We start from the raw sequence: 22,619 nt of genomic DNA on the forward strand, positions 1-22,619 counted from the left end.
CTTTTGCCCCCACTTTGGTATCCACGCATGCTTGCGAGAACAGCGAGTTTTGCGGTGTGCTCAGTAGCTTAGTACTCGTTCGAGACTTCACAAATATAAATTAATAAATGAAATCAAAATGAGTAGAAAAATAGCTAAGAATTTAACGCGTATCGGATGGTTGCCAGATCAGATGTGATCTAGCAAGCATCATCTTAGTCATTGGATGCTAACATGTGGGGCATTGGATCCGGATCCATGCCAGCTTCTAAATTTGATTTTCTAACAACATGGTGGAGCTGGATTTGTCAGATATAAGGTCACTCCTTTATCATAGCTGGTGGTTTCTTACTCTTTGACTCATTGGTTCCCCAGGCTAAGCCGGAGACTAATGTATGTTATCTCTATCTTACATGCGAATAGACTGATTTCGGAAAGGGATTCTAAGACGGTGATCTTTTGATTGTCTTCTAGGTCCGAGCTCTCAGAACCATCATCCCTTGCTGATTGATGCTCGGAGACTTATTGTTACTCCTGTAGTATGATCAGATGCATTTTTAAAAGAATAGTGCAACTAACTGGATGATATCTTATGTGACTAAGTATATCGATATTGTTGTTTGGACTTGTTCTCATGTGATCTTACATTCACTCCATATTTTGATCATGTTGGATGCTTTTTCAAAAAAAAAAAAAAAAAAATCTAACCATTTGATGGGCCACGGATCCATGACGAACAATGAAGAGCTTTGAACACGCACCCGGGCTCTAAGCATTTGTAGCATGAAAAATTCTTTATACACCGCATGCGGTGCAGAAAAAATACACTATCCCACTTGATTGGACCACGTAGTTATTATTTTTTAATATATATTTAATACTCGTAGTTTTATTTTTTTATTTAAAATTTTAAATGATGAAAATATCTCTCTCATTCTGAAAAAATTATGACATCCAGTATCAAAATTATGATTTTTTGCATAGGATGTCATAATTTTTTAACAGGATGTCATAAAGACGGAAGAGTATTTTTATCATTGAAAAATTTATAAAATTTTTAAATAATGAAAATATCTCAACCAAAATTATGATATCTTATGAAAAAATTATTATATTATGTCTACAAAATCATAATTTTAATACAAGATATCATAATATTAACACAGGATGTCATAATTTTTTCAGAAAAAAAAATATTTTTATCATTTAAAATTTTAAATAAAAAAATAAAATTATAAATATTAAATATATATTAAAAAATAATAATTATATTATTTAATTAAGTAAAATAATGTATTTTTTCTGCACTGTATGCAGTGTATAAAGAATTTCCGCACCCATTCTTTGGTCGTTTGGTTGATTTAAGGCGTGTTAATGGGCTTGTCCACATCCCAATTCTTTAACAATCACAGTCATTGGACCAAGACCTTTTCTGGTGGGAGGGCCTAGACTCTTCAACACATTGCGCATGCTGTACCTTGATCCAGCCCAACATTATCCGTATTCCATTATTTTGATATTATTGTCACCGTAAGCCCGAGTACATGGAACATAGCAAGCGGCAAAATGAGAAATACAATGAATTGAATCTTCAGTCGGGATATTGTTATCTCTTTATTTTTTCAATTTATTTTTTATAAATATAATTTTTATTTTAATTTATGTTTAAGAAAAAAATTTTATTTCTTAAAAATATTTTTTTTGATAAAATAAAATATTTATACAAAATGAGTATGAATACAGTCCAAAGAATCAGAAAAAATAGATACATTAGATCAAATATTCACTCTAGAATGATTGGCAATATAGATGGTCATCCAATTTACGGTGTTATTTACCTTTCTGTACATATGTCTCACATCGACGGAAATGCAATCTGTAAACACGCGCCAGATATTATGTATGAACGGATTGAAGGCTGAACTCCCGCTCCGTCTCCATAATTAGTTGACAACGGTAGTTGAGTCATCCTCTATCGTCAAACGATCAGTTCGGAGCTGCATCATCGCAGAGAATATACCCTTGCAAGAAAAAAAATAAAATAAAATGTTTGCTATTCTCTGCTACTGGTAAAAAGATTTTTATCAAGTGAGAGAACAAAGTTATCAAAATATAGATACTATTACCTGGAGGCGATCAAGATTTGTGAGAATAAACTTTTTATATGTGATTCATGATACCAACAACAACAATAATTACAATGGCTAATTCAGCACGTGTTCCATCTTTTATAGCAAAAACCATTCCTTGGGCAAAACAAGCTCTATTTTTGTGCTTTGAAGAGGTTCCTAGATAATAGGTGGCATAAAAGGTATTCATTCCATAAACTGATCATCTTGAGAAAGTTGTGCTATAAGTGATTATATAAAAGAGAGTATTAGAGTGGCATGAGTTATTTTGTCTAACTTAAAAAGAATAATATTTTAAGTGATCTTTTAGGGACTTGTTAATAAAATTCTTTGCAATCCAATAGGATTTATCAGAATATAAGTCAGATAAGGCCCATTTCACGTTATTCACATAAATTTTTTAAAATGAAACTGTCTAAATTCTATGGAAAGAAAAAAAATAATCTCACTAGTTTTTTTTCCCCATCATACGGTAATGAACTAGAAAAAGCCAAATAGGCATAAGCTAAGTTAGACATCATATTCTATAATATTGGATATAATATATATGCATAGTTTAGAAGATATATGTTGGATAGGTCAAATCCGATTCCTATGAGATTTTTAACCCAATCAGAACCTATTTCGATTGGTAGGATGAAAATCTTATTAGATCATTGATTAGGTCAATATAATTAGTTAGAAATATGCTTATACAGATTGGATTAGATCATATCTATAAGTATCCATGACTAATTTTGTTAGTGAACCAACTGACTAACAGACTTCTAAATATTATTGAAATAAATTTAAATTTATTTTTCTTAATTATATTGGTTTAATTCATGAATTTTATGAGATTTTTGATCTAATCATCCAAATAGATCCTCAGCATGAATATATAAACAGAACTTAAGGATTTATTTCAAGTTGTCAATGTTAGGGTAAGTTCACATCGACCAAGTAATAATTTGGGCTCGGACCCAAATCCAACCCAATACATCATTGGACAATTTTCAGGATCCACAATCCCAAGAATTTGGGTCAGGTCCGAGGTCAAGTCTGGTATTCTTGCAATTTCGGGAACAGTCAGGTCCACCTTCAAAACCCTTTACCCCACTCCGCGAAAACTCGCCGAAACGCCAAAGCCTCATTCCCGCCACCGCGCTCCTCTTTTCGCGGCAAAAAGCTTTGGACGCGCCTCCTCCTCCACCAACGATCCCATGGCGATGGCGGGCTCTGGCTATCACTCCCCCCAGTTCTCAGAGGTGAGCTTCTTTCCTTCTCATTGCTTCCTAAAATCCAAACGACACGCTTATTCCACCAAGAATCCATGCAAGATTTCTTCAATCATCACCTGTTCTGACTGAATCCCCGTAGCAGTATTTCTGTACATTTCCACAGCGATTGATGCTTTGAGTGATGCTCAAATCGCAGGGATTACATAAGTTATGGGCTTCTTTTAGATTTTTCACGTTTTTTATGATCATTTGAGATTTGTTGAAGAGAAAGTTTATGCATTTGGATCTAATATTCGAGCTTACGATCTGATGATTTCAGGATATAGCTTGGCTCCCACCATGGCTTCAGCCGCATCAGCTACCTATGTTTGGTGACTGCGATAAAGATGAACAGGGTGCTTGTCCTCTGGTCTGCAAGGTGCGTGATTTAATGCCAGTTAGTGATATATAGTATAAGAGTGTTATTTGAGAAAAATCTAGCTGCTGAACTCAAAATGCAATCTGAATTTTTATGTGCGCAATGTGACTTATGGTTTCCTCCCTGTTTGTCAGTGTTGAGCATGTAGATGGCCACATAACTTTTAGGAGCTTACCCTTTTAGTTATTTTATTAATCAGCAACCATGCTAGTATTTTCTATGTAAATGAAACTGAGCCTAGATGGAGAACCAGTATTCCACAAGTGCATTTTGTCAGTCGCATTCTGCATACTGCTTTCAATCCATGATTTTAATAGGACCGCATCGTGACATACGAAATGTTCAATGGGGCCTCATGGACTTGTTTGAATCTTGATGCCATAGACCAAAATAAAGGACATTTTTTTTATCTCAATGGGGAATAAATTCCCTCTTTAAGTCTTCACACTCAGTTCACAGAAATCTTCGTCTTAATAACTTTTCTTGTAACAGCCTGCCAATGAAGTTCATTTTTTTGGTCTCCAAGCTGCTACTGTCTGTCCAAACTCCAAAGTAGAGAGACTTTCGTTGTTTTATCTATGATTCTTTACAAACAACCACAACCCCCCTTCACTTCCTTGGTAGGCTCACAAACAGTGAGTCTATGCCATTTCATATTTTCTATTCTCAAAACAAATCCTGTCAATGAAAGTCATAGCTACCTTTTCCTTTGCCTGATTAAATTGCTTTATTATCATCATATCAACAAAACAATACTAGTATAAGAATCAACTTTTAATGAAGAGTCACAGTTTTTTTGCCTTTTTTTAAATGAAACAATCGGCACAGAATGCCCAAAGGAAGTTTTTCCCCTTTATAATTCAAAAAAACTCACCATAATAATCTAGTACTGGATATAATAAGACCATCTCCTAGTCTTTAATATATATTTTCATGTTACTTGAGCTTTTCTGAACTGTTCTTTGCATATATTACCACTTGCAGATAAGTTTGCTTCATAGAATCCCATAGTGTGTTGCCTGATGAATAGAAACAAAGTTTCCGCTATGTGTTTCACACCAGTTATGAAGATTATTAGCATATGTTTCCTTGCTTATTTATTTATTGTGCTTATTATAATAACATTCAGAATGTGGTACCTCTTGAAGATCAAGCTATATGCAGTGGACAGTGTGGTCAATTTTTCAGGGACCGCGTCGGATTTAGTGGTTGCCATTTACATTTATCTGGTGATGATGAGACACCTGCTGGAAGCACACCATCTTCTGGAAATGTAAATCTCTATAACTATCATTCCCAGTTGTCAGTAATGTGTTTGCAATTTTGACAAACATATTTTTTTTATGCTTAAATGATTCAGTTTTCACCACTGAATTTCTTTGCAATGGTTGTGAATGAACATATAATAAATCACAAAATGCTTTATTCCCGTTATAAATATACCATGGCATTATACTGTGAGTTTAATTTGCCCTGAAATTCATTATTTAAACCACTTGAAAAGAAGAAGAGAAATCTCATCATTTCTGTTTCAAAAATTGTGCTAGAGGAACATCTCATATTGAGTATTAGTCTTGTTAGGAAAACATCGCTTTCCCCCTCTCTACAGTGTATTTTCTGGGACATTCCATGATGCAACTTCTTTTACAGTTATCTCCTTTTTATTTATAGATCACTTATCATAAAAGAAACTACAAAAAAAAAAAAAAGAATAATTAAAGTACCTTAAAACACCCTGGAACCTCTCAGGCTACCTGGATTGTGTGTTTGTACTGTGTCAGAGACCTATATTTCCATTACCTTAATGAACATGGGTTAGGGCACTGCTGTCCCTAACCCATCCTCAGAAGAAAAAGAAAAGGAAATTACCTAAACAACATCGATAATTTATCGATAGTGCAGCAAATCATAGATGAAAAGGAGATATTTGTTCAAAAGATAAAGTCATCAAGTCAGACTTATATGCAAGACCGAAGAAATATATAACAAAATCTTTCCAGTCAGTCAATTTCAGCTTAGAATTCAAGCAAGGAGAAGTCTTGATTTTGAAAGGGCACTTGATGCCCCATGTTCAATGCTGAGAATATTTACTAAAGGCCTATTTTAAATGAAATTATTTATGGAAGAACCAGCCGTGATTGTTTTCTTTCACATTCAAGCGGAAGCTGCAGAATATTAACAACATTTGGATGGAACCGCGTTTTTTATGAGAATCCCAAACCACCATTAGTCATCAATTCTGTATAACAAGAACATGTGATTTCTGCTTAATCTGGAATTCTAGATTTTAAATTTATATGGTAATGACAGCTTTTTATTGGGAATCCAGGATTTACATGTAATGGTGCGGTAGTCTGAGATGATAACAACATGTCAGTTGGATGCTTTGTGGGTCTTTTTGGTTAGACCTAGAATGCAGTTGATGATTGTTTTCTTAGGAGAACATTGAAGTGTGCTTGCAAGCATTTGCCCATTTCCAGAGTAATGTATAATAGTGGAAGATGATTTATTCCCTCATGCGACATTGTTCAAGGAAAAGGGTTATTATGGCAACATGCACTTTTTTATTAAAATGAATCTAGAGATATGGCAAAAGGTGTTGTTATTACCTTAAGAGCTGCCAACCTGATTGTGGATGATATACAAGAAAGAAGAATATGATAGATAGCCTCTTGTTTGCAATTTCCTACCTTTGCCTTTAGCTGTTATAAGCTTTTTTTTATTTTATATCAATGATCATATTTACCTATCAAAACACAAACTCATTTGCATGCAGAACACAAAGAAACCAGCAATACTTCGAAGGAATGATAAGGCATAGCATCATTATGCATCAGTGCAGAACTGCATATGATTGTGCTACTGCAGGAACATGCCCATAGGACAGGACAGATAGCCCCTTGTTTGAAGTTTCCTACTTTTTATTCCTTAACTACTGTAAGATTTCCTTTTTGTTGTCAAAAATATACTTACCAAATATGAACACTGTCATTATGCGTTAGTACAGAACTGCAAATGAATGCTACTGCAAGAATATGGACATAGTGGATATGTGCTAATGAAATCAGGAGGTTTTTTTGTACATGACCTCTATATCTTGTTTAAGTATTTGAGATTCTTATGTAACATAGAAGTTTTAAACTATTCTTCTAATCCTTTCTCTAGAATTCCTTTTTGGCTTGTTTGATATGTTTCCCTTTTGGGATATGCTTATGAGTAATGAGGAATTTCTCTGCATGTTTTCCTATATTCTAGGCACTCAAACAAGTTTTTTAACACTTAACACTCTTGCATTATATGTTATGGATATGCCATGGATTTATGCTTTAGTTAGCCTGTTTTGTTCCGAATGTTTCAGCTTCTGTATTATTCACGCACATACAATATATATAAATTTAATCGTGTATCTTGATTTTTTGGCAGTGTTGGATAATTCCTGTTTTGTACAACAGTTCTTGGTTATGCCTATATGAACTAAACTTATACTGGTTTACTGTGATAAGATGAACTAGAATAAATAGAACCTGTATCTGCACGCAAATTAACCATCTGATTATTTGTTCTTGTGGTTCACTCTCTCCAAAAATTCTGTAATTTCTTTTGATTAAAAAATCATTTTGAGATCATTGCATTACTAGCATATATAGCATGAATCTTATTGAGCCTATTTTTGTGTTTCTCTAACCTTTTTATTATTGTTATGACCAATGTAATCAGTTGATCCTAACATCTATTTCTTTTTGTCCTTTTTCTTTGTTTTTTATTCTCCTTTCAATAGGCATTACATTTTCATCTGCATCTTTCCTCAGTTGGTGTTTCACAGCCCTTCTCAAGTCAACTTAATGATATACCTGAAACAGAAAGGCGTGAAAATAATGATGGTTCATCCAGTAATCCTGATCCAGAAACACCAGGCATCCAGAATGAAAAAATCTGTCAGCATCTCATGGAGGATGGAGCCCCAACACATGATATGTTGCCAGTAGGCTGCAAACCAAGGATGTCCATCAAACCCATCAGAGAACCACTCAGCAAAACTGAGCGGAATAATCAGAAGAGATTTCAACGAAAGCTCGAAACTTGCAATCTCAGAAATGCAGACGTAAATGATGCAGTTGAGCTTTCTGTTGCTGCCTCGGAAGCAATGGTCATTTCAGAAATGGTGTCTAGTAGCTGCCAATCTGAACTTTTGGAAGCCAAAACTATTCTGGAAATTGCTGTTCGTGTGAAACACGCGCGGAATCAATGCTGCTTGGACATAGAGGATGGTCCTACCTCAAGTGATGAAATTGATGAGACGGATGAACTTTGTGACTTGGATGAAAGCTTTATGGCAGATGCATTTGAAGATGTTGGTCTGTCAATTTCCCACTTTGTTAATTCTTCTTATAATTCACCTGGTGGAAAGAAATATCCTGACAACTTTTGCAGTTCAGAGCATAGGATTCTACAATCCAGCTATCCATGGGAACAAAATACACATGTCTCTGAGAGTCTTTGTTGTGATAAGGAAGAAAGACAAAGCAAGAAACTCAAGGCTCAAGAAGTGGAGACCCCTGAAACTGTTGCTCAAACATGTGGTGCTATTGCTATTACATCAAAGAATTTGCCATTGAAACCTCTCTCTGTGCAGCAAGCAAGGCCCTCTGTATGTCTATATTCTGATTCCAACACTTCATGTTTGAAAAACCAATCTATAGCTCAAGTACAAGAAGTCCAGAATACAGATGCTTTACCTGCAAAGCAGATGGGTCTGGAAGAAGATCAAATAATTCTTAAGGTAAGGCCTAAATGTTTTTCTGCAAGCCAAAGGGCTCTCTTCAAAAAAAAAAAAAAGAAAAAGCTAAATTGTGCCAGTGAAATATGTTATATATGTTATGTAAAATTTTCTAAGCACTAAATAGAATCGAGAGATTGAAAATGTTATATATCTAAAGAATGTCTTGCCTTACTTCATTTTGTATGACTACTGTTATTTTTACTTTATTCTTTTGAAGGTCGGCAAAGTTAATATACAGGGGGATGCAAGTAACAGGAAAAACATAAAAGATTTGTTTGATGGGGAGACTAGCTTCATCTCAGAATCCATGGACATCATTGACGATCACCCGATAGAGCAGAGAATGGGAGCCGAACCAGAGATAATTGGATCTTCAAGCACTCCATGTACTAACATACCAAGATTTGCTTGTCAGGAAAATGCAAGTGCTTATGGAGAGCTTATGAGATCTTCTGGCTTATCATCTGTAGATCCTCTTTGTTCTGTTGTACCATGCAGTATTTCTTCAGATGATGCCTTTATTATTTATGATTCCAATCAGAAGAAGAATGAAGAGGATGATGAAAAGTTCATGAGTTCTAAGGCAGATGTTGAGGAGCAAATTTCGAATGGAAAACCAACAGAACCAAATTTTCTGGAGACTTTATCCCCAAGGCGATTCGCTCAGGCAGAAGAATGTGATCTTCCTAAGAAGCATGCTAAAGATTTTGGCATGCCAAGTTGCAAGCAGGTTTCCTCACTCAAACCTTACAGCATGGTAATGCCTATCCTGAACACATCAAAGAAGATGGTTTTCCACTATGATTCAGTTTCATCCCTTAACATGGGTGGAAAGATTAAGGATTCATTTCATAATGAAAGAAACACCCATCATTTTCTGCCTAATAAAGATGATTGTAGTGTTCCTTTGAAGTGCACAGACAAAAATGTGCATGTGGATCGCCCAAAAAATAGCAATAGTTTTGGAAGTAAGGTTCAAGATAGTGTTGATGAACCTTTTCCCCTTCTGGAGGCCCAGCACAATGCCTTTGGGATTCTGTGTCATGAGCACAAGAAGGGATCCTCACCTTTTGTACTGAATAAGAAGCATCGCCTTCAGGCTTGTAATATAACCTTAATTAGTGATGGTGAAGAAGGGAGTCTAAGAGGATTTTCAGCATTAAAGATGAGGAAATGCAAATCCAAAGTATTGATGAGCGAAGTTATACATAAGGATCAAACCAACTCCACATCACATGTACCTTTGCAAAGAAGTTTGCGCTTATGTCCTCCAAATAAACAGGTGCTCGAGAATAAGCAAGTTCATTTTTTGGAAGCTAAACATAATATTGACTCACCCAAGATCAGTGCAAGGCTACAATCTAGTTATGGGCTTAACAGTAAGTCCTAGATTTGTTTCTTGTATTTATCCATTTGATTCATTGTCTATGTAACTTTCAGTGACAAAACATGCGGACAGAAATGCCATTTTGTCTGCATCAAAATCCTGAAACTTTAAACTTTTGTAGGCTCACACTGTCGAACCAGTAAAAGAGCTAAAAACTCCACGTCACAGCACAAGTCTGGAACTAAAAGGAGTTATAATCATCGGACAAGTTGTGATGAGGTAGACGGAAAAGAAATGATCTTTCTTGGTCTGGAATTTTTGCTGACTGGATTTTCAAGTCAGAAGAGAAAGGAACTTGAGGCGCTGATCAGAAAATATGGAGGTTATGTCCTTTCAAATATACCAGCATGTTCACCAGATTTAAGAGGGAAATGGAAGGTAGATCCTGCATGCTGGAAGCTTCCCATCATACTATCTCCGAAGAAGGTTTGACCCTTTCCCGTTTGTCATAATTACTGGCTTTGATCATGATGCAATAGTACCACCAACGTGGTTGAGATTTTTGAACTGTTTGCATGATCCTGATGAAAATATGACAATAATATATCATACATATGAAACATCAAATTGAGAACATTTGATTTATCCTGCTGAAAATTGTGCTAACTTTTCTTGGCTAAAGTTTAAGAAAGCCCAGAAATTCATTCCAAACTCAGATCCCATAAAACTTCTGCCAGATGTATCTCTTGATTACAATATTGTGCTTACTGTGAAATAAGATGACATACCTTGTAATTGGAATTTAAAAGTTGCATTAGCAGCAAAAAATTTAGTGAGGTTAAATTGTGGGGTTGCTATATCCTTAATCAAATATCCACTATTTTTTATATGATTTTCATTTCAAAATATCCATATATTTCCGAGTAGAACATCTGTGCAAGCAGCCGATTGTTATGATGGATAGCATGGTAGTACTACATTTATTTGTTAGATATTTTAAAAAATAAAATTTGGGTACGGAAGCATCTTCATGCCTCTGTTACTTGAAGTACCTTTAGTTTGGTATCAAAATGGTAGGCAATGTGTGTGCATCAATGAATTTAAATGCCTTTGAGGGATCACAGACATATAGATCTTGTACTCACTTTGCATTGAATGAGAACAAGCCTTATTTTCACCTTTGTCTTCTTTGTTTTCATAACGGAATATAACGTATATGGACTACAGTTTAGATTATGTTAACCAATTAAACAATAAGTCATGGTACAACTCAAATGCTCCCTGTTGGCATTGAGGTCATGTGAGATCTAACATGGTGACTGTTAATTGTGGTAGCTTTTGTGCATGGGCAGATAAAAAGAACTACCATGCATTGCACCGTATTCACCCCTTTTCTTTCTTGGGAATTCCTGTTCTGGAATGAGCTTGTTCAATTTCATGTTGGATATCATTCCTGATCTTGCTGTAATTACAGTTATCTAGACCCGCAAGAACAAATTGATGTATCTAAAAGATCTTCCCTTATCATTGCATGCTGATTCCTGTCATGCATGCTTACACAGGTACAAACAACTAAGTTCTTATATGGTTGTGCAATTAATACCTGGACACTCAATGCTAGCTGGCTTGTTGATTCAGTTCAAGATGGCTCTGTTTTGTCACCAGGGAAGTAAGTTTTGAATATTCTCTGCTGTAACACTTTGTATTTGTGTCTTTCTAACAGCCCTTTGAGCTTTTAACCTTAAAACACCCTGTCTCCATATTTTGGAAGAAGAGGCAAAGGAAATCAACTAATTACTTTGGTACTCTCACAAATTTTGCAGGGTTTAAGAAGGAGAATATAAGACCTAGGTAGGCTGTGATGGGACTTGTGACTAAGGATCCAAGGAACTTGAGATCATGGCTCATAGAGAGATGACCCTAGGCAACTAATGATCTATCATTTATAAATTATAAGCCCGATGGAAATGGGCGAGAATGGATTTTTTTGTCAGTACATCATCCTAATAATGATTAATCAAAATGATAACCATAATGTTTGATGATGATAATTATATAAATTATCAAGTACTAACCATTAGCAGGTGGCTGATCAATTAGCAAAATCTCAACTACAACCTTTTTGTATAATCATCAGAGTTTTTAGCAAGATTTAGATTATCAAGATAAATTTTTGCCCCCTACATCTGTTGTAGGTTTTAAAGCATGTGCTTGGTTACAATTGCTAAGATATATGGAACTCTCAGATGTGCTGATTATTTCTCACATAACAAGCTAATGCTGACACTTGTGCAATATGGACTTATGCACTAACCTAATAATTGGAATAAACTTCCTATCTTTTACCTCATTTTAAGATATTTTATGCTAGCCATTTTTTACTGGTTCTTTAGTTTTCATGCATCTGATCTTCTTTAAAAATCAATAGTTGAAAAATGTCAAATAAATTGTGAGCTCTTAATTCATCTCCCCCCCTGCTTTTGCCTGTGCTATTTGACCTTATCATTTATTCATGCAGCTGACTGTGCTCCATACATGTTAAGTTCAACACTAAAAAGGCAGTGCTAAGTATTTAGCCTTTGATCCTGTTATTCCTCTTTTATAGAAATGATTTGCCTTCTTTATACTTATGCTTCTCATCATTCTCTTCCTTCACTAGGTACATGACTCGACCAGCTCAACTCCCTGCAGGGGAAGGCTTAAGAATTGGAGAGCCACTTTGCTTTGATGACCATTCCTTAATCTTTGACCGAGTAGGAATCATGCTTTACGGCAAAGTCAGTTTCTGTACCAAATTTTCGAAAATTATAAAGGTGACTTTCAATCAAATATACTGGTAGCTGAAAGTGCCTGAAACAATTACTTTATTTGAGAATTTTGTTGCTTTACCTCTTTGTTATCTTATTAGTTTGATGCATCTCATTTTTCCTGAATCCATGACCCTATTTTTATTTGTACATTTCATGTCACATGTATCTCTTATCTGAAGTTACTGAATTTTGACCATGCTTAGTAAGAAAACATGTCACAACAAAACCCAGAGTTTTGGCAACCCAAGCAGATAGATGACATTCCCAGTTTCACCAAGATTCCAAAATTCAAGAACAGCAATTGCAACAAGCTGCACGTTTTAACAAAATTTTCAAGTAATAGCATCCATATTGCTTATGTCATGCACATGGTTGCTCATGATTGTGCATAAATTTTGAATGTATGTTTTCCCACACCATGCAGGAATAATATACACGTCCCATCTTGTGTATGCATATGGCCATAGACATTTTTTTTAGTAATTTTATAATATTTTATATATTATTTTATAGCATTTGAAGGATCAACTGTGTGCCAAGGTCGTATGAACGCATCAAGAAAAAGAAAGAAGCAAAAATATTAAGAGCCTATCATAGAGGTTCCCTCACACCAATGATCACCACTTCTTTTCCCCAAACACCCTATCAAGCTTTCCGAAGCACTTCTATCTCTTTTCCCTTCCAAAAATCTCAGGTCTCCCCCTTTAAAGCAACCAACAGACAACAAAAGGAAGCATGCTTTTTGTTATACAATTAAAAAGGTCATTTTCTGTTCCATTATTTACAGATGTCAAAATGCGGCTCTAGTTTCCAATGTTTTAGTTTATTTTCTAATATTACTTGGTCTTCCTATCATTTCCTTTCTTTCATCTTTATTTCTATGCATTTAATATCTTCTCATATTGCAGCATGGAGGTGGGCGAGTGTTTAAATCTCTACAGCGACTGGTCCAGAGCCTAAAGGATGAGAAGAATAAGCTGGGGGCTATTCTTGTTGAGAATGGAGCAAGTGTTTCACGTCACCTGAAGCACTGTGCTTCAGAGAACAATCTACAGACAGTGGTAACTATCATTTCTCATCATAGATTTACTTGAATATCATAAAAATAACTAAGTTGCATAATGTGCGTTTTATAACGTCAAACAGCTATCATCTATTGCATGACAGTGGTCGCAAGATTCATAATATCTAAGTTGGCCTTAACGTTAATTCTGGCAGATAACCTGATACATACAATTTAACCTTGGCTGCCTGGAATAGATATTTCTTAGTTATGTATGGTTAACAGGATGCAACTTATTACGTGGAGGGGAAAGGACATGATCCCATATGGTAGAACAGCATCTCAAAAAACTTATGCAGATACACATCCTTATTAGCTAATGTGGTTCTTCATAATCTGAATTGGACTTTTATGGATTCAACCTATAACTCCACTCTTGATTGTCAGCCATCTTAAGTACCTGTATCCTGTACACTTGCACAGTTATCTTATCGATGTGATCTCCCAAATTACTGATGGTCCACTTGGAAGAGGAGGCAACAGAAGGGCACAGTTAGGCCCCCTGGTCCCACAATTCCTCGTGTGTTTTATACAATCATTGCCTTAATGAGGTTGTCTTTGCTTTCCCTTTCATCATAGAAGCCCCATAACTGAATGAGCAAATCACAAGAAAACTTATATTATCTTTGGGTTTTCAATCTCAAGCAGATGGGTCTTTTAGTAACATCTGTTAAAAGTTAAGGAAACTGATAATTTTATTAAAATAAGGAGAAAAGAAAGAGGAAAAAGGAATACATTAGAGCGTGCTTTGCATCACCTGTATATGCTGTGGCTAGCTTCTACTATATTAGGTGCCTCTTCCATCTTCTGCAAGTTATTTTTTAGAGAATTTTTTTGAAGAGCTTGTGGCTGATTACAAGGACTGGAGTTCTCCATGTACTTGGTAAAAGTTTCTCTTATAAAGATGTCAACTTTTTCCGGACCTTCTTCTTGCCCTACATATCACCTTCTCCCAGTCAAATTTAAAACCTTAAATACTATCAAACCCTACTGTTTTTGGTGAAGGGAAGAACCGGTCTCTTATTTTTCAATCCACTTTAAATTTGTTCACTTGGGTATTTGTTTTGATGTTTTTGATATTTTAATGAACTTCATGAAAGAATGAAGGGCTGCAAAAAATATGTATATGAAAACAGTTTGTAATAGTACTTTTCCGATATTAGCTTCACCTGATAATGCAGTTATTCTTGTGCTTGGCATGTATATTTATTATATGTTGGTTGCCGCATTTTCTCTCATACTTTTTAGTATTTTATTTTAATAGTTTCATTTTGGGTGCTTCTTGCAGCCAGCCAGCTGGATCGTTAACAGTTTGTTTTCTGGCAAGCTGCTTCCTTTCAAGAAAGACCGTTATGCTCCATTGCACAAAATTAAAATGCCAAAATTTCCTCAAGATCAATCTGCAGATATGAGTCAAGAAATATGATCATCAGGGCATATTAGATAAAGATGAGCTCCATGCCTTCGCAAAGTAATGGTCTATTTATTAACTAATACAATGTTGAAGCTACTTTATAACTTGAAAATTTAATCCAACTTTTCTTTCCCAGCTTCTTGTTCTTACTAGTGTGGATTCCCAAAGTCTGTTAATGAGGCTATCGGTTATGGTTATTGCACTGTATCTAGTCTTGCTCATGATCATTTTTGCACGAGCCTGAAATGTTCACGTGGTCATATTTTCAGGTTGAGAAAAAACAAATACAACCCAAGGGACAATCAGGAACTTTCATCAAAGGATGTGGGTTCAATGTTCCAGACTAGAAGGTTCATTGGTCAAGCAGAAACAGGATGGAACACAAGACCACAGTTAAAAAAAAAACAGAAAATGGAAGATACGCTTCTTATCAATACTGGTGTCTGAAGAAAAAGACGGTATGCTGGTAATTTTGGAGATCTAATAAGGAAGAGGCTGTTAACTGACCTGGATAACCATCATCTTCTAGAGCCTTACATTTTTAAAAGCTCTGCAATAACTGCTGGGGCATGGGTTACCTTGTAAAGAAAAAGAAGACACAAAAAGCTAGAGAATTAGCAGTCTTGAACAGATCTGATCAACTTGAGAAGCACCGGATTATAAGAGTCCTTTAACATATTATAGTTTATATTCTGCAATATAAGTGGTTGTCTTTTTAAACTTATTTGCATGTGCCTTTCGGAGGGTGAGTTTTGGCGTGGGTTTGAAACACAAAATAATCTCTCTGCATACGAGATAAGGTTGGTGGTACACATTTGATTTTCCCTAGATCTTGCAATGGCAGAAACTGTTGGAACTCAGAGTTTGGTACATGTATATGTATTTCAAAAATTTTATTTTTTAAATACTACAGTAAAAAATAAGATTAAAATATTTTTAATTTGAATTATGTATGCATGAAAATATAAAACTACATATATCTATCTCATATGCTGAAATTGATATATGTTGAAATTTAGATTGTAATCAAATCATATATCTGTTTCGCAATTCTTTTCTTCAAATCTGGATCTGTAGGAAAAGAGGTTCTTTCGTAGTCGCACAAGCATCTGGTCTCTACGAGTATCCACTCGGGATCAGTCTGGAACAGTCTTCTTTAATCTAAATTTTGGTTCTTCAAAATTCAGCTTGTTGAATCTGAACGAAGTTTGGATTGTAATCAACGCTTAATCTTTCTCCTTGATTTTCTTCTTCTCCTTTTCTTTAGAGTTTCTCTTTGCTTTGTACTGTTACAAAACACCAGCAACCAGCAAATTGTGGGACGCCCAATACTTTGGGCGTAGAACTTTTTGGGACTCACGTCCCAAGGGATGGGCATGTAGAACGTCTAAGAGAAGAGAAAGGGAGAGGAAGAGAGGGCGTGGGGAAAGCCTGTGGACGTGAGGGGCTACTGGTTTGGATGCTCTAGAGACCTTAAGGGAGGTCTCTTTAAATAGGCACAAGGATTGAGTCTTATTCAATCATATAATACAAGTCCTATTTGCATTGGATTTTTTATTAATTTAATTTATCCAATTTATTTTAGAAGATCCTTTAGGTGCTAACAATTGGAGCTCTTGCATCCATAATTAGACACCCCAAAACACATCCAAGAGACGTTCCATAAGAGAACTAAAAGCCCTCCAATCAATAGACACGTCCAACTTGATCAAATCAAGATGGCGTCCAAAAATAACTATCAAGAGAATTAATTAAGGACTTGCACCCTTAATTAATATGATCCATAACCTTAGACATCCAAAAATTGAAATCTTATGAATCTTATTTATTTAGGTTATTAGTAGGTAATTAAGTTAGAATTATCTTATCAAATAAGTAATCCCAATAGAAAGAGGAATTATGTCCAACCATATGCTAGCAAGGTTATCATGAACCCAATGAATTTTTTTAAACCCAATTGACATTTCATAAGCTCAATTACTTATTTCAGATCTAATTCTTTTGTTGTGTGACCCTATAGATTCAATTCTATCTGATAGTGAGATATACAATGATCTCTATCATTGTATTATTGAAACTTTTTTCAATGGGTCAGAACAATTCTACTTTAACTCAGCAAGGATTGTCGATCCAGAATGATCCTAGTGAGCTCTAATAATCCATCAGTAACACCTATCAGTATGTAGTGGTAATCCAGTAGAACTGAAATGAATCTCTAGATGTAGTTAACGTATGATTCAGTCCCTCTATCGTGAGTTCTGACTAGATGACAGGTCATGGATAAATCGTCAAACCTCAACATCAGTCATATGATAGATTCGATTAGCTCAAGTCAAGTTGTGATTTTTACGAAAACTTCTTTCCATCAATCATACAACTATGGCCATAGATTTTTGGACTTGACCTTTCAAATCCTATAGGATTACTTTTTTCTATCAAGGTCGATAGATCCTATCTTGATGCATACCCCATTCCTATAGTGGACCAACTATCACCAACATCCACTACAAGGGCTCATTGAGATCCATGTTTATGTGTCAGTCAAACTTCAGTAGCTTCACTGCGAGCAGCAGTACTATCTTAAGTCAAAGGACTAGTCACACAACTACAGCATCGAGATAATCCCTGACGATCGAATAGAAATCCAAGTGATCTCTCGTATGGTCACTCTCAGTACTAGTTATTCTCTAACAACCATCCGTACTCGTCGCTCTATGTCTCTACACAGTAGATCAAATACTCATCTATCCCGAAAGAAGCGATTTGTGCGCTAGTCTATCCGGATCTATCACTATCCTTATGATGATCCTATGATCGGGAGTATTTAAGAATTAAATACATGTCTCTAGTTCTCAATATTTTGAGAATATGTATCGAAACTAATTTTATGGATGGTTCAAAGACACATCATATTTGAATGAAAAAGAAATTATCCTTTTATTGATCATATCAATATATTAAGTACAAAATTATGTCCTAAAATTATTATAATGTGTCAGTCATATTGGCTTCTAAGACATACATCTAACAATCTCTTATTTGGACTAAAGTCAATTGGCCACAAATCTAAGTCCCATCTTCTTAAGGTGGACTTTCATTTTCAGTTGGCTCAACTGTTTAGTTAGCGAATCTGCTACGTTGTCCGCGGAGCCTACTCTTCGCACTTCGATATGTTTCTTTTTAAGGTAGTCGCGTATAATATGAAAACGTCGCTTGATATGCTTAGACTTTTGATGAGACCTCGGCTCCTTAGCAAGTGCTATGGCTCTATTATTGTCGCAGTACAGCGGTATGACATCCAATGTCATAACCCCAAGTTCCACAACAAATTTTTTGAACCAGAAATCTTCCTTTGCAGCATCCGAAGCAGCGACATAGTCAGCCTTTGTGGTCGAATCCGCTATGATGGGTTGTTTGGAACTCTTTCAGCTAACTGCGTCATCATTGCAAACGAACACGTACCATGACGTAGACTTTCTATCATCAGGATCAGATATGAAGTCTGAGTCAGTATATCCCTCAACTCGTAACGCAGAATCACCTCCAAAGACCAAGAACAAATCCTCAGTCCTTCTTAAGTACCTAAGGATGTTTTTTACAGCTATCCAGTACTCTTCGTCTGGATTTGACTGATACCTGCTTGTGACACTCACGGCAAGAGCAATATCAAGTCGAGTATATAGCATGACGTACATGAGACTTCCTATCATCGAAGCATAAGGAATCCTACTCATGCGCTGCACCTCCTCAGATGTGATTGGACACATCGTCTTGAAGAGACTAATACCATGCCTAAGAGGTAAGAGATTTTTTTTGGAGTTTTTCATGTTGAATCTCTTCAGCACCTTCTCTATGTACAGCTTCTGTGACAGGCCAAGCATCCATTTAGATCTATCCCTATAGATCTTTATTTTGAGAATATAGGACGCTTCTCCTAGATCTTTCATGGAGAATTCCTCAGATAACCATCTTTTGACCATGGTCAACATCGGAATATCATTTCCAATAAGGAGAATATCATCCACGTACAATATGAGGAAGGTGATCGTACTCCTACTGACCCTCTTGTACACACAAGGTTCCTTTTCGTTTTTGATGGAATCAAACGATTTGATTGCCTCATCAAAACGATGGTTCCAACTCCGAGAAGCTTGTTTTAATCCGTATATGGATCTTTACAGCTTGCAGACTCTGTGATCACCATCATTGGATGTGAAATCCATAAACTGCTTCATATAGATATCTTCCTCAAGGTATCCATTCAGGAAAGCAGTTTTCACATCCATCTATCAGATTTCATAATTATAGTAAGCCACAACAGCAAGCAAAGTACGGATGGATCTCAGTATGGCTATGGGCGAGAAAGTTTTTTGATAGTCAATGCCCTCGTGTTGACTATAACCTTTTACCACAAGCCTAGCTTTATGGGTCTCTACCTTACCATCGGCACTTATTTTTCTTTTGTAGATCCATTTACACCCAATGGGTATGATACTCTCAGGTGGATCCACTAAAATCTAGACTTGGTTCGAGTACATCAAGTCAATTTCTGACTTCATAGCATCTAACCATTTCTCGAAATCGATGTCAGACATCGCCTCGTCAAAGGTATTAGGATCATCACTATGACCCCTATCTCCCATAAAGAATATTTTCTTTACTTCCTCTGTAAGCATACCCATATACCTTTTAGAAGGTCGGAAGACCTTGCCAGATCTACGAGGCGGTAGAGAAACATCAACCACTGGCTCATGGACTATGGGTTCCTAAGGATCTATAGCTCTGGGCTCTTCAGAGACTTTCTCTTCGAGCTCCACTAACTTTCCACTGTCGTCTGAAGCGAAAAATTTAGTGCAGGGGCAAAATGATAATTTTAAAATTTTTTCAAAATTACTATTTTACAGCGAAATTATTAATTAATCTCATTAATTAATACTAATTAACCCTACACTAGGATCTAAATATGATACAACAGCATGCATTTAAATTTGAAATTTAAATTTGAATCAGTAAACATTTTACAGTACTGTGTTCAGAACACATCACCTTTTGCGGGTAGTCGATCACCACAATCTGATTACCGTCGGGGGGCTCTGATCGTCACGTCGCAGCCACACAAATATCTGACCTCTGTGGATCGTCCACACGAAGCTCCCGTCTGATCAGCTCCTCACGAATGCTAGTTTGTGATTTCACCCTTTTGATGGCAGATATTGATCAAACTCCTTCGATCGATGTGTGCCGACTTCTCGGACGCTTCGGATCGTCTGCACAGTTGCTTGAGAGGCTGATGGATCTCTCCCTAAAATTTGGTGGACTCACGACACTCGTGGCATACCAATCTCACTTTCCGAACCCTAGGTAGAAACCCTAGGGTACACACCAAAAACCCTGCGCCCAATTTTCTCTCTTTTCTTTCTTTTTTTCTCGGAAGGTTTTGGACCTTCACCTTGCGCAGAAGCCTTCCTCACGCCCCAAAGTTTCTCTCCTAAAATTTCTACGCACATCCCACCTTTCTCCTCTTTTTAAAACAACGTCGAACGTGTCTTATCCGCGTGAGAGGATAAAGACAAGAGGTTACACATTTGAATTCAAATCAAATTTGAATTCAAACGAAAATCAACTTATCCCTATCCTTTTGGGCGTGAGAAGAGAAGGGGCGTGGCTCTTTGTGCGTGAAAAATGTTTTACGAGAAACCTTTTCTCGTGTAAGTAATGTGGCGCACAAAATGGATAAGGATGAAAGGGCAAGTGATAAGTTATCCATTCAAATTCAAACATGCTTTGAATTTGAATGGCTAACTAATTATTTTATCCATCCATATGGCGCACAAATGAGGGCGTGGGGAAGGGTTTTGCGTGAGAAAAATTTCACGAGAAGTTTCTTCTCGTGAATTCAAATGGGTGCAAGGAAGTTGGGTGTCGCAGGGAATTTAAAACAAGGTGGTTTGATTCAAATTGAGCCAACCTAGTTTAAAATAGGTTAAGCACAATTAGACCAGATTAAATCCAACATAATTAGGCTTAATTAGGCTCAATAAAATCTTAATCAAATCAGGAATTAACTAAACCTAACCCCTGATCAAATCAGGGACTAAACCACCTTAGCGATTAGGTCAACATTTAACCTAATCGGGTCAATCCAAACTGAATCCAATTCAATTGGACTTGATCCAAAAATAATTACTCAATCAAATTGAGTTAATTAGTGATTAAATCACTAATTAAACCTCTCATAAATATTGAGTCCAAATCCGATGGGCAATCATGCATCAGAGACCATCGATATGAAACCCTGATCAAAGAGTTCAAATTTCAAATTCAAAATTTAAAATTCAAAATTTTGACCCCGGTACCCAAAATGTGTGGAACTCATGATTAGAGAATCCTAATTCTCAATCATAGAGTCCCAGATAGATAAGACTCATAATCAGCCATCAGATCAGAAAAGAACTTCTAATGTGTGTGACCCCGCAGGTTCGAACCTAAACCGGTAGCACAGGAACCAATTTCTGTACTAATCGAAGTGACCATCTAGCAATGGTATCCGACGATCGGATAGGTCGAATAATCACAATCGCAACATTCAGAACCTACGTGAATATGGTTACCGTATAATTCATCCCTTTTGACCCCTGTGTTTAGGACGACTCAGGGTTAAACTGTCAACCCTGATGATATCATCCGAATCGTGCTCAACTCAATTAGTCCTGTGACTCCTCACTAGGACTACCCTGGCCAAGGTTTTGCTAAATTGAAACACGACTGTACACAGCTCCTAAACTGGAGTGGTCAATCCCATCTTGACACACGCACCGACAAGTCAAGTACTTGACTACACCCAGCAACCTTCCGTCACTGAATTAGAAATTCAGGTAGTCCAGTGCCTAAGTGCAGTGAGTTGCTTGCAAGTCACCGTGGCGGTCTCAGGTCGGAGGGACATTTATACCCATATCCCATCGGAGCAAATCTTGACAGCAGAAATAGCTCCGGAGTTGGTCACGTTCAGTGCAGATGTACTATTACATCTCACCTGTATGCCATACCAGTGTCTCCACACTCTTTGGTTATAAGGACAACCAACCCATATGGCACACAACGACCTATGCTCGATAAACGTTGTCGTCCTTGGTAACAACGTATCATTTGGTCGCGAACATGTTTAAGGACTAAGCGACAAATCCTCCTTTGTCGAGTCTAAATAGTCCTAAGGACTTCACCACAACACAGGAGTTCATTAGAAGATGAAATATTTGTGATGAAAAAATATCAAAATAACTTTTTATTTATTTATAATTTATGTACTAATACAAAAAGGAGCACAACCGTCAACAGGCTGACGATTGGCTTTGAGACACTATTCCCAACAATCTCCCACTTGGCCTAAAGCCTATCGGTGCAGTATCTAATACCCATCTTCGACTTGTAGTCGTTGAACTCCTTCACCGCAATGGCTTTAGTGAATGGGTCGGCCAGGTT

At 36.5% G+C, this 22,619-nt stretch overlaps 1 protein-coding gene across 5 annotated transcripts; it reads left to right on the forward strand.

Moving 5' to 3' along the window:
* Positions 1-3,233: 3,233 nt before the first annotated feature.
* LOC105045522 (uncharacterized) lies at positions 3,234-15,990 on the forward strand. 5 transcript variants are annotated; one of them, XM_019850476.3, is made up of 12 exons: positions 3,340-3,355; positions 3,648-3,746; positions 4,895-5,019; positions 6,523-6,683; positions 7,525-8,526; positions 8,744-9,905; positions 10,035-10,339; positions 11,416-11,522; positions 12,513-12,666; positions 13,572-13,724; positions 15,015-15,197; positions 15,410-15,990. In XM_019850476.3, exons 4-11 carry the CDS (start codon positions 6,597-6,599, stop codon positions 15,150-15,152), a joined length of 3,108 nt encoding a protein of 1,035 aa, XP_019706035.1. In that variant the 5' UTR covers positions 3,340-3,355; positions 3,648-3,746; positions 4,895-5,019; positions 6,523-6,596; the 3' UTR covers positions 15,153-15,197; positions 15,410-15,990. The 5 variants fall into 5 exon arrangements, 4 of the variants coding, with proteins under 4 accessions (XP_010922134.2, XP_029120497.1, XP_019706035.1 ...); XM_010923832.4 differs by lacking the exon at positions 6,523-6,683 and having other exon boundaries at positions 3,234-3,355; positions 4,876-5,019; XM_019850478.3 differs by lacking the exons at positions 3,340-3,355; positions 6,523-6,683 and having other exon boundaries at positions 7,556-8,526; positions 15,410-15,989.
* The last annotated feature ends 6,629 nt before the right edge of the window (positions 15,991-22,619 follow it).

This window comes from Elaeis guineensis, chromosome 5 (assembly GCF_000442705.2).
Source record: "Elaeis guineensis isolate ETL-2024a chromosome 5, EG11, whole genome shotgun sequence".
NCBI classification, from domain to species: Eukaryota; Viridiplantae; Streptophyta; class Magnoliopsida; order Arecales; family Arecaceae; genus Elaeis; species Elaeis guineensis.